Genomic DNA, 13805 nt, shown 5'->3' on the forward strand with positions numbered 1-13805 from the left:
TAATTCAGAGAAAAGTATAGCTTGTTTTTTTTTTCCCCCAGAGTTTTGAAACTCTCAATTCAGACAAAAGTCTGAAGTATCACATCCCTGCTACTGCATAATGCTAACCCTTAAACTAGCTTGTAAGTTACAAGGGAGGTTTCGGAATACAGGGGTGCCGGAATAAAGAGCGGTCACCGAGCCGCCAGGTGCCCAAGGACAGGAGATGATTTGACTTCCTGATGATGGAATAATGTATAGACTCCTGTGCTTGTATGACTGCAGTTTATTAAAGATAATGATAATGTATATAATCAGCGAGACTTATTTGTGGATTATACAATTTCACACACTAACATAGTCACAGGATAGCTCCATTCATAATAAATCCCATTACATCTCCCACGTCCAGGACAGCAGTAGTGTGACGACACATTCAGGTTTTTAAACATTACATTTTTTCAATATTAGCAAAACTTGCTGTGGGTATATGCTCAGAATATAGAGCTTGTTGATGCTATGGGTTTTTACTGTAAACACTACCATTGATATTCAACACTACTAATAAACAACCTACTGTGATATACTTCAATACTAAAGTGCATTTTTACATTGTTTGTGACTATATTTTGTGAATGCAGGTGATGCGGACAATTACCATACAATAGAAACTTCCCATACTCAAGCAATAGTATAGGTTTTTAAGGTTTTATCATATACATGAGTGAAGCTTACATTTACAATATCATATAATGCCAAGTCAACCTGCAGTTGCGAGATTTTTTGTTTGTAATTAGTGGCCCTAGTCTTAAAGTCTTGCAAAAGCATGCAGCCCGAGCATGTTGTGCTATGAGATGCAAAACATTTCACACAAAAATAGTACAAGTACAATTCACTTGATCGCCAAGAAATGAAAGCCATTGCATTTCAAGTCAATTCGTGCTCCGTGGACGAACCCATACAAGTGTTTTAAAACTCAACCATAACCAGCGCTCCCGTTTATTTATCATGCTCCTGTTTATGCCCAGGCATCAGCTTTTAAAGCATAAATTATGGCTAAGCACAAAGCTGACGATGGTGCAGCAGTTTCTTAAAAATCCTGCTACAATTTCACTTCCAAAGTTGCTTCAAGCAAGCAGAAACCGTTGTAGCACCACAACACTGGAAGCCTGGAGGCCGTATGTTTCATGTTCTGACCCACAAAAAAAGCTACACCCTTTCAAACAAATCCCTTCCTGCAGACGTCTTGTTTTTTCTTCCTTCAATCATACTCCCCCCCCCTACAAAAAAATTCAGAAGGTTATTCAAATAATGCCATATGCCACACCCTGTACAGTGCATCCCTAAGATGTTGTATCGATTCAGGGACATGTGCAATTTCAGTATACCTTCCCATAAAAAAAAAATATGTCAATTAAAAAATCACCTTGAATTGCTGATTAAAGGTACTTTTTGTAGGACACAACACACAATGTCCACAGATCTACATCAAACTCACACAGTTTGAAAATAATGACGGTAGAAAAAGCTTCCCTTAAAATATTACTTGCTGAGGTGTTGTAGTTTTTGAGAAAATGAGTAAACCAAGTCACTAAAATTATTTCAGCATGCAAAACGTATTTTAGTAATATTATTTTACTTGTTTCTCAAAAACTACAGCACCTCAGCAATTAATATTTTATGGTAAGCTTTCTACTATCATTACCTTCAAGCGGTGTAATTCGGTGGACATTATGTACCCCAATCCTTTAATGAAGCACCTTAAACGTGGCTTGAACACCGAGTACAAAACAGCAAACCAACCGCGCTACATAATATGGCACAATTAAATATTCAGTTTCCAAAATACCATCAACACTGATTGCCCCTGTACATTAATAAGGCACGCCAAAAAATAATGTGAGTTCTTTTAATAAGCAGGCCTGTCACGGCCAGTTTGCAAATAGACCAAGACAAGCGATTGGGCATAGTTCGAAAAAACAAATCTTCACGCATTTATCTCGCGCTATGAAAGTCATACAGCCATCGAACCAAATTCAGATTTCGGGGGAAGTTTTTCCAGTTCCACATTACAAACAATCTGACATGTATACATATACGTGTTTGCAAACTAACAAAATGTTTTTCGCTGATATTTTTTTGTGTGTTTTAATTTTTGTTTTCCTCGCGCAGGTGATAATAGAATATCTGGAGGGAGAGGGCATGAAAGGCAGGTTTAATGTGAAGTGCTGGCTAGATAGAACTACTGTGCTCTGGTAGGGTCGGCTGTACACATGGTGTCTGCTTCACCACTCTCTTTTATTTTTGCTGCATTTGCGCGGACCTTCGACAGTTGTTCTTCCTGTAAAAGAAAGAGCAGAGAAAGAGCAGATTATGTTTCTGTCAGCTCAAAATATCAAAGACAATTGGTCAGATCACACTACACTATTTGTAAAAGGAGGAAGAATTTTTTTTTTATTTTGTCACATCAGTCAATGAAATTGGAATGTCCCTTTTGTCTCCTTTGAACACAAACAAGTAAACAGCCTTCTTCAATATAATTCAGAGACATTTTCAGAGGCATACAGATTAATATCAAATTTAAGTAAACATGGAATACTTATTAGGGCAGGAGGCACACCCCGATAAGCAGACCTGTGCTTGTGTTTGAGAAGACAACAACAAAAACCCAGACAAACTGACAAAACAGAAAAGGGGACACGAAGCAAAAACACAAATACAAATTATCAGACAATTCTTGATTTATGAATAATAATAATAATAATAAAACAAAATAAAACAGTATTTATATAGCGCAATATGAATTGGCATTCCTCAAAGCGCTTAACAGCAAAATGAAAAGCATTACAAGAAAACAAAACTTATAGGCCTAAATTCCCCAATTAAATCCCAAAACAAATAATTATAAAATTAGGCCAGACCAGCTGTTACCCACACGTATATTAAATGAAACCATTAAAAATACTACAAACAACTAAAGGATCTGAAAAATGCAAACATTTTCTTCTCATATTATTTTCAAATACATTATTTTCCCTCATTATATGTTATTTTTAATACACACTTCACAATCCGATCATTTGAAGACAAAACTTATCAAGAATGTAAACAATAACGACAGCAGAAAGAAAAAACCTTTAAAAATCCCACGATGCATTTGATGAGAGGCACCCCGAGACATAAATTACATTTTTTGTGTTTGTTCCGTCTTTAAAAAACCTTGTCTGGCAAGTGACTAAATGCGAGACAGTGGTACATTGAATATGCAGGATTGGCTGCCTAGAGACACGCTCAGTGTGGAGGATGACTCATTGAAAATGGCATCACAGCGCACCCCCCCCCTTATTTCTTTCACTGAACAATCTGTCTGCATGTGTCTTAACCTTTCGACTCTGACTGAATGCTTGACACATTGAATCATATTATTTGCATCTTGCTCGCATACACATGCTACTATGTCGCAGCAAATCCAGCAAGATGCTAACACCTTAATATTAAAGTTTTTTTTGCACCCCCCACCCCAGTGGTCTTATTTTCTGAAATGTAGCTATTACACATCCAGATGCACAATTTTCCCAAGTTATAATGCAGTTCAATGCAATTTTTTTGTAATTAGTAGCCACTTTCCAAAGATGCCATTTTCAATGGATTAAATAATCCTCGATTAGAGTTTGTTTTTGAAAGATCATTTGAAAGTTTCTGTAATACATTTTTTGTGTTGCCTAAAATGTAACACAACACATGGGGAAATTGACTAGGGAGAAGTGACTTGGAAGAATCGGGTCAACGAATAGACTCACCAACTCGATCTTCTTCTGCTCCCTCAACTTTTGCTGGGCCTCTCTCTGTTCTTTAAGCTTCTGCTCTTTCTCTCTTATCTTCTCCGACGTCGACTGCTTGAAGGTGTTGTTATACTCCTCCTGCTTAGCCTTGGCGGCCTGGATGAGACTGTGTTGCTTGGCGAGGTTCTCTTTCAGCTCTTTCTCCGTTTGCTGACGGTTAGGGAGGAAGGACGGATGAAAATAAATTTGAAACTGTTTGACCTGCACATTATTTGTGCGTGTTGGGGAGCGGGGGTGTACACTGGACGGTAAGACAAATGGGCCTAATTTCATGGCTCTGCTTACCGCAGGCCCAGAATCGGCACTTACGCAAGCAGGGAATTCTGTGCTTACGGCAAGCGTACAATTGTAGTTCACAAGTTAGCTGGGAATTTTGGCTTCTGCGGGTGCGTGCTCCACGTTAATAGGCTAGCGCAGAAGTTCAGCACTTGTACGTAAGTGGGGAATCGTGATCGTTAGCGCAGAATTTGGAGGTACGCAGAGCCACAAAAATTGGACCAACGAGTCTTCTGATCCCAACTTCACAAAAATTTGCTCAGCATGAAATGTCTTCCTTGATAAAAACAAGATTACCAACCAAATTTCCATTTGTTGTATATTGCTTGATACTGGTATTCAGCTGTTGTTTGCTTATCCTGGTAATCCTGTTTTTATTAAGGAAGAAATTACATGCTTAGCAAATTTGTGTTCTTACAGGCTTTATGAAATTGGGCCCCGTTCTCAGGAAACAATAGACACATAACAATGTACAATGTACCTTTCTCCTCTCCTCCGCCTTCTCCTGTTTCAGCTTGAGCTCCTCCAAGGAGATCTGTTTTGGAGGCGACTGGATCGGACTCCTGATCGCATCCTTGGACGGCTCTTTGAAGACCAATTCAAACGCCATCCCAGACGATTTCTTGATTTCTGCAACGAGTGAAATTTTATAATTAATATATTGATAAGACACTGCTCTAGAATTGCAAGGGTTGTGGGTTCAAATGCCACCCGAGTAACATGCCTGTGATATTTTTTCACAGGACTCGGGGAAAGTACCGAGTATACAGTGCTAACACACATCGGTGTATGGGTAAAAACCAAAATTAATATATTGGTTGTCAAAATTAGTCATTTGTCAACCCAGGTAATTTAAAAAAAATTGGCATTTATCTTTTCTTTATTACTGTTTGGTTCAAAAGGTTGCGAACGTACAATGTAGAAACACCAAGAGTTGTACAAGAGAAAAAAAAACTGAGAAAAGGGGTTTAAAGTCGAGTTGTTTATTGAAAGGCATTAAATTATTTTCACCCTTTTATGTTACTTATCAGGAAGGAAGTTGCCAAAATTATAAAATAAGATTATAAATTGATAACAATATTTTGTTTTCATCCATGTTGACCTGTTTTAGCTTGTTTCTCCATTTAACTAATGATATTTTCAACAAACATCTCATTTAGCTCGACTATACACCTATCATGTACAATTGGTGTACACTGTGTACAGTGTATGTACATCTATAGCCAGTTCTAAAGAAATTATGAAGCATGCTAACCATGCGTGTGACTAAGGTGTGACACTATTGTGACAGTCTTCAATACTTCAATAGTGGTTGCCTGTGACTAAGGTGTGACAGCTTTCAATGCCACAAAATGTAGTTCTAATTAAAGGCAATGTTCAATTCAAACAAGCTACAAAGAATCGAATAACATTAATTTTCTCCTAAAGTCTTCCAATGTTCCAACCATGCCAGACGCTGATCAGGTACGGTGGCAGTTTGCAAATGTTCAAGTCAAAACAAACTATAAAGAAAAAAATTATAATCATCTCTGAGATTTATAATTTAATTTTTTAGCACAGTTCAATAACCAGAAAGAATAAATGTTGTCAAAATAGAGAAACCCTAATCAGGAATCCCTAATTTGTTTTGAGAGATGAATCACACATGAGTGAATCGTCAGCTAATTAAACATGGAACCTTCCATGCATGTAATTCTGTAATTGGATTATGCAGCAGATGCAGTGGGGCTGTGTCCAGACAACTCTGATTGGGGGCTCCAATTTGGGGACGAAATCCATCACAAGACTTGAACTATATTTTTACTGGAGTGGGCCTGATTTATTTTTACAAAACCAGGGTGGAAAATGAGAAAACAACTTTTTGGCTCACAGTTAACCCAGAATTTAACTGTTTTTATTTGAAGATTTAAATGAATTTTACTTGTTGAGGAATCTACAAGACTGCATTTTTTCCTGGAGTGGGCCATAACCCATAATCAAAATGGGAAGACTAAATTCCTGCAATTTAAAACATGCATTTAACTGGTTCTTTTTGAAGATCTGTCTTATAAGAATTATTTAATAGCATTGAAAGGTACTTTATTTTAAAACCAATGCAATTTGTTTCTGTTCAAGGTATACCACACTTTGAGGTATTTTAATCCAAATTAGACAAAAAGACTGCCGGCTTGTCCATTATGATTTTACTCATGCTTAACATCATGACATTCACTAGCAAAAAAAAAGAGGGGGGGGGAGGAAAAAAATAACCATACTTCAACCAAATCATATAAATCTTTTGAAACAGCATGTTCTCTAATAAGGTTCCCCTCATCCCTCTTGCATTGGGGGGGGGGGCGCCTAAACATGAGTCCTGCTTCACGAATGTGCATTTATACAAATGTTTGTCTTTTACTCTCTTGGGAAGCAGTACAGTGCATGGCCATGTCCACATAATACAAAAATATGTATGTTGCAGTGTACTTGAATATAAACTACAAACCCTTTTAAAATTAACAATGAGTCAGTGCATATCTCTTCTGCTGCAGATCCCTAAGCACAAGGCTAGTCCATTTTGCCAAATAGCAGACAATTATAATGACAAATGTATTCAGACTGCCATCCCACTCATCATGACTGTGTAGGCGAGTGGAGGGCCAAAGAGACCCCCCCCCACCCCCATGAGCATAATTCATGTTCGCGTACAGAGTGTCCAGACAATAAAATACATGTCAGTCACGTACACATTACGCACACATTACGCACCCCAATCCGGCCATTTCACAAACCCTTATTTCTACCTTTTGTAACGTGTGTACTGTGCACTCTTTGCTTGGCTACATGTACAGCAAAATTAGCGAATTTCAGTCCCCTGACATTAAACTTGCAAGGATGGGCGACTGACAATTGCCTGGTATATGAACATGCTTTTTCACTTTCATTGACATTGCTAAAACTACACTGACAGGACATTCATGTACATATGTAGGCCCTTTTGTATACAGAGTTCTGTAATAACTAAACTGACAAGTGTACAAAGCAAGCAGGAGATAAAAACCTTTAAAAGCACTAGACAAAATTACAATGTGGAATTATTGTTTTCTCCACCCCATCAGTTTATCAATACACTTGTCTTCTTATAAAAACGCTAATGACAAATGTATCATACACACTACAACATTACTAAAATATAACTGTATGGTTTCTAGTAGTTTGCCATCGATTCTGCCGTGCATAAACAGAGTCCATTTATCACTGATCAAATTTCACCCTCAATTCTGTCCTCACCCGACAGCGAGAAGATCTAGAGAAAACTGCATGCCTTGAGATTTTAATGCGTTTCTGTGGGTCCACATCATAATTGCCATTTATGGCTATTCCGAGTGTGGGCTGCATAAATACAGTGGAAATCATCATCGGGGAATTATATCTGTGGAGAATCTGTGGTACTAGTGTGTGCTGGTTTACTTAGTCTAATAATGTAATTCTGCAGGGGAATTTTTTTTGTATCTTTTGCTCGAGGCTATTTCTTCCTTCTTCCTCAGTCGAGGCCAAGGGATAAGAAAGAAGGAACACAGTCAACATAAAAACAGGAAATTCTAAAACTGTCAGTATAATGATTAAAGAATACTTGCCCTGCACACCTAACTTTGTGTCAAATAATATTCTTTATTGTTTCACAAATCTGCAACGTCTACATTTTTAGTGCAAGTGCTTTGAACTAAAAAAAAAAAAAAAAAAAAAAAAAAAAAAAAACTTAAAGCCAAAATGGGAGCTCTAAATAACTGAAAAACAAAATTTCTAATTTCTAACTGCTTACCAGTCAAGTTGACCAATTGTAATTAATTTGTATTTTGTAATCTGCTAAGGTAAAAATGTGATACATTTAACCCGTTTTAAATTTAATCTAGTTGTTTTAACACTTTTGCAATTGACTATAAAATTCTACAAGTTTAGGAGTCAGGAGTGAAAGAAAAAACAATTTCAATACTAAAGCCCTTTTCACTTGACGGAAAACAAAAAAAATCCTTGAGATTTTAATGCGTTTTATTTTGATAATTACAAAATGAGCTTCTTCTGAAATGAATTTTTTTTTAAAAATATTTATTTGGTTTGCGGTAACACCATATGTGTATCTACTTGCCAGGTAGAGTTTGTTCTTAGAGAACTGTCTTGCTTTATTCTACTACCGCGGAGTAGATTGTTGGGGTGTCGGGAGACGTCTCAGTTCTGAAAAGAACTGTCCTGCTTATACCTAGGCGGATGGTAAACAATATAGAAATAGGCTGGGACTACTACTTTAGCTTATCTAGGATCATAATTACTACCGAGGAGTCAGTTCTTGAATTGGTTTCAACATTTCGACTAACTTGCTCTAGTCATCGTCAGGAGACAATCTTGTTTTTTACATGTAATGCTTCATTCCTTATTAAATTTTCTCAATTATTGTGAATTGTTGAGAAGTACCGAACTTCGACCCCCCAAAAAAGTGATCTTACCTGAAGGCATGTCTGCAGTCTGCATTTAATGAGATCTTGTAAGATGAAGAGATGTTAACGTAAGGCACTGAAGTCACAACTGCTGCTATGTTTACACTGAGTGGAATCTAGGAACAAAACAATCAAAGATACCAGTTTTAAAATATATAATATTAACTTATGAAATAGGTTAGCTCCTGAAGTTATTTTACAAGACCAGAGAATCTAAATGAGTTTTTCGGACAAGCATTAATAGAAGATCTCAAAAGTGTACTTGAACTTCAACTTCAATTGCAGCAGAATTGAAAGACATTGATCAGATTCTTATTTGCAGCCAACACTTTTTCACAAATAAATACCAAAAATTAGGTATTTTATTCAATTCAATTGAAAAATGCAAGTGCTTGTGACTTGGATCAAGCCGTGTTTTTGTGCAAAAATCACTGGCCCACAGTGTTAATTTTGAGTCCGTAGATCTATGTATTGATCAGTAAACATGTGTGAGCCGCTGAAAAATAAAATTGCGGCAACAGGTTGTTAAGCATGGCTAAATAAACACGTTGCTTCTCCGAGATGAAATCCCCCTGGCCCTATAAATAATTTAAAAGGTGAACAATTCTCAAGACCTGTAAGAAATGAGTATAAGGTCTTGCAAAGATGGTCACACTTCAGTATAATTTTCTACATTCACTGTATTTTACTCTGTCATGACTGTGTACGAGTGTACTGTGATCTTTGCAGTATTCATACAACTACAAAAGTTAAGAACAGATAATTTCAGTGACGACAACATACAGTGTATGCTAAATGTGTACTCATTTACATGCATTACAGAATGAAACAGTATGAAGCAGTATGGTTTCAGAAAAGAGACTCAAGACAGTATTTACACTACCCTAAGCTACATGTTACAAAACATTTCCCCCACTAGGAAAAAACAATCAATGCCAACATAAAGGAGAACAGGAATATCTGAACAGACCTCTGACTGAATCCTCACAGAAACGAGAACAGACCTCTGGATCCCTAGACAGAAACGAGCAAGTCAAAATTGACAGCTACTCTCAGACTCTTTTTCCTCACTAACCCCCACCGCATGCATTTATTATGTCAAACCATATATCATTGTACAGTACGAATCAGAATATCTGGGCTTGCTGCGTGGGTATAACAAGAGTCAATAGGTCTCTCTGTTTGACGCAGCAAGCAGCGATGGGGTTTGTCGAGTGCCCGACTCGCATTAAAAATGCGGGTGACTCGGGTTCGTTTGCCAACCGACTCTTTGTCTGAGAGTGAGGTAGTCTGCATAATTATGCAGATGTAGCAAGGAGTAGAGAGTCTAGGAGGACATGATGAAGGATCTTACTCTGTTCTCATGGGAGATAATTTACAGAATTGTAGCTAGGTCTGGGACGTGATTATGATCATCGGCATTCCAACACACTACTATACTATACTATGCATACAGGGTCCAATTTCATAGAGCTGCTAAGCACAAAAATTTGATAAGCATGAAATTTCTTCCTTGGAAAAAAAACATGATACCCAACAAAATTTCCATTTGATACGTACAAAATTATTGCCTGTACTGATATTCAGCTTATCCTGAAAATCACATGGAAATTTTGTTAGAAATCCTGTTTTTATGAAGGCCAAAATTCCATGCTTAGCAAATTTTTGTCCTTAGCAGCTCTATGAAATTGGGCCCAGATCTATAAAAATGTATTATTATGTTAGCCATCAACTGACATAATATATATTTTTGGAGCAGAACATGTGAACATTTCGTTTAAAAATGTGGTCGCCGTTTTGAGTCCTTCACGGATTATTAAACTACATTTACTAAAATTATGAAAGGGGTTCTAAAAAAGGAAGAATATAAAAACTACCCGCAACTAAACAGCAACACACTTCATGCAGACATTACTTCGTAATAATAAATAAATAGTTCAAATAATAAATTTTCTTGAAACAGAGTTTTCCTTTGTGCCAATTCTACTCAAGAAAGCCTGGACGATATCAACAAATTGTTAAACTTTGCAGAAAATTCTTTTAACTTTGTAAAAATAAATGAATTCAAATAATAAATTCATAAACATAGTCTTCCTCTGCATTATTTCTACCCAAGAATGGACGGTATCAACATTTTTGACTGGCGTTTATACTACCGATTTTCAAATCTAAAACAATCTTTGAAACTATATCATGACACAGACAGGTAAAGGCAGTGGATACTATTGGTAAGTTCTCAAAATAATTATTAGTATAAAACATTTTGAGAAACGGTTCCCTCTGAAGTGACGTGGTTTTCGAGAAAGAAGTAATTTTCCATGAATTTGATTTCGAGACCTCATATTTAGAATTTGAGGTCTCGAAATCAAGCATCTGAAAGCACACAACGTCGTGCGACCATTTTTTCTTTTTCTTTCATTATTATCTTGCACCTTCGAGGACCAATTGAGCTCAAATTTGCTTAGGTTTGATTTTTTAATGCCTTTTCGTTGACACCAAGTGAGAAGACTGGTCTTTGACAATTACCAATAGTGTCCGTGTCTTTAATGTGTCCTCCTCCTTGGTGAATGACATGTAAAACGTCTTACTCATACCTGATTGACTCAGGCCATGTCATCCTCCATCATCATCACTAGTTAACTATTACATCCACATGATTCACCCCCCCCCCCCTCGCCGCTGAATGTGAGACACCTTTCATTGCCCAACAGGTTGTGGCACTCTATGATGAGGGGGACAGTCAGCGTTGATCATGGGGACATGAATGTATTCATGAGCTCGTGTAGTGTGGACCATTTAGGCAAATCTTCCGGGACCGATCCGAGACACGTTATGTGCACGTGTACAACCATAGGTACGAGTACATTGCGAGTAAGCGTATGCTACAGGTACACGTACATGTACATAAAGAAAGGACTGATGATAATATAGCCAAGTAACACAAAATTCTCAAGTTGATGCACAGAGCATTGTGGTTAAAATTATGAAAGTCTTTGGGGTGCAGTTTGAAACCTATAAAGAAATGTTGTCATGCACAATTTCCCTTGAACGAATTCCCTTCTAATTATAGCAGGACAAAATGCTCAACAAAATGTGTCCGATGCTATTCAACATTCATCAACGCTAATTCAATGTGCATAAATTTGTTTCACTCAAATAAAATCTGCAACATGCACAAGTCCTCGATGAAATTGTTCCCTGTAAGTGTATTGCTCATTTCAAAGTTTACATTCAATCGGCAGGTGGTTTTTAATTCAGTTACCAGTTTGTTTGGATGCGCATTAATCAGTTAAACAATGCCCACAAACAAAGAGTCAGGATCAATGGTAGGAATTCAATCGGGACATCTGACTTGAGGATTTGAAAACATCCACATCTGAGACAAATCATGATCTTTATTAAAATTACTGCACATTGTGGCAAGAATATACCCCACACCCTCCATTTCTGCATATTATTGAAAAACACCAATGATAAAGAAACAAAATTTATTGAGAGACAATTAAATCACATATTAGGGTTAAAAGTGGTACAAAATAACCCTTCTAATCTTAAAAATGTTAATATGTTTACTTTATATCTAAATTTTGCCTGTATTTTGTATTTTTTGTTTAAACATTGTGTTTTTAGCAGGGTTAAAAAAGGTTGGTCTGAAATTTGGGTCAAAATTTGGGTCAAAATGTAGTTCATGCTAAATTGGGCTTCAGAGAACTAAATTGTATACAATAATTATAAGGGAAGCTATGTAAGCTACAATGTATTACAAATTTCACAAAGATTATATTATAAAACAGTTTTCTTTAAAAGTAAAACAATCAAGCAGACATGGTTGTACTTTGTAGCTGTCTGTCTGTAGAACTTTAAAAAGGCGATTCAAATAGCAAAGGCTAAAATCAAAACTAGGATTAAGAATAAAAAAAAAAAAAGGGACCCTTCTGATGGAAGATAAAAGGCCAATTCCACCAATAAAAAAAACCTAAGCCTGCTTGTTTTATTATTAATTGTACATTTTGTGGCGGCCTAATCATCACACACATACAAACACATGATTATTATATATATAAGTATTTTTGGGGGATAACTTTGTTTCATGCGACCATTTTTTCATTCATTTTTACAAAAAGGGATATCTCAGTTTTTATAAAATTTAAAAAAGAAACATTCTTTAAAAAATAAAAAAAATTAAAGTAATAAAATTTCCTGGAAACGTTCCCTGCCACCACTTTATCATTTTATGAATTATTTATTAACTCAAATATTCTTTTTTCGTTTTTGTAAAAATGAGTGAACAAGACGTGGTGGCAAGATACGGAACGTTTTCCCACTAAAATTAACATTAGCATGACATCACTCAAATCAAAATGTCTCCAGGTGTTTCTACTTGAAGAATAAGATTCAGATTAAAAGAAGGAGCAAACAAGACAAAAATCAGACCGAGTCTGAAGTGACGTAAGAGGAATATCGTTCCCCAGCAATGTACAGGACCAAGCCGCTGTTTTTGTGCATTATCATTCTTCATCCACCGGTGCCTGCAGGCTAGGCCGACACAATTCTACGATCCATGATGACCATGCCGACCGTATAAAACTGTCATTCGCGGGCGTAACTCGGGCATCCATCCCACGGCCAGTCAGTCAAGACTGGACCCCAAAAATACGGGCGTAGTTTACCCACAAAAAAACACCATGGAGCCAACAATACACCCCCAGATTATGCATTGTGTATTACACGGTTGAAACATCACAGGCACAATCAAAATCACAAATTCTAGACAGTTTACAATGAGGTAAAAAAAAACAAAAAGGGTATTTTGCGAAACTCACCTCCCCTTCGCACGCCACACACGATCCGAATGTGGAAAAAAGAAAATGACGTTCCACTGATTTATTCGCGGCAATCCAGTTAACATTACCACGTGATTGTTTTCAAATGATTCGATTGGAGGGTGTTGGAATCGCGTAATGCTTCTCAACAGAGGGCGGTATAGGCGCGCATGCATTTGTTTTTGAGCATTATTAATCTTCGCGTGAACATTGTTTTAGATTATTCAAATCAATGACTGCTCAGCAAAATAATTTCTACGACAAGCAAAAACATGAGATGGGCACAAGAACAAGGCGGATGTAATGTGTGGGTTTGTGTCCTGTTCTAAAGAAAAAATGCAATAATGTAACAACAAAATCGATCTGTATTGTTAGCATTAATCGCCTTCTGTTTTCTCTCACAAACATAGTTGTAG

The 13805-nt window shown here is 36.9% G+C and overlaps 1 protein-coding gene across 2 annotated transcripts; it reads right to left on the bottom strand.

Annotated features, from left to right (window-relative positions):
- Window positions 1–2113: 2113 nt before the first annotated feature.
- Window positions 2114–13478, bottom strand: LOC117304373 (stathmin-like). 2 transcript variants are annotated; one of them, XM_033788780.1, is made up of 5 exons: window positions 13390–13478; window positions 8576–8682; window positions 4579–4727; window positions 3780–3971; window positions 2114–2320 (listed from the first exon to the last, which is right to left on the bottom strand). In XM_033788780.1, exons 2-5 carry the CDS (start codon window positions 8598–8600, stop codon window positions 2222–2224), a joined length of 465 nt encoding a protein of 154 aa, XP_033644671.1. In that variant the 5' UTR covers window positions 8601–8682; window positions 13390–13478; the 3' UTR covers window positions 2114–2221. The 2 variants fall into 2 exon arrangements, with proteins under 2 accessions (XP_033644671.1, XP_033644672.1); XM_033788781.1 differs by lacking the exon at window positions 13390–13478 and adding an exon at window positions 9537–9651.
- Window positions 13479–13805: the final 327 nt, after the last annotated feature.

Source organism: Asterias rubens, chromosome 21 (assembly GCF_902459465.1).
Source record: "Asterias rubens chromosome 21, eAstRub1.3, whole genome shotgun sequence".
Lineage (NCBI taxonomy): Eukaryota > Metazoa > Echinodermata > Asteroidea > Forcipulatida > Asteriidae > Asterias > Asterias rubens.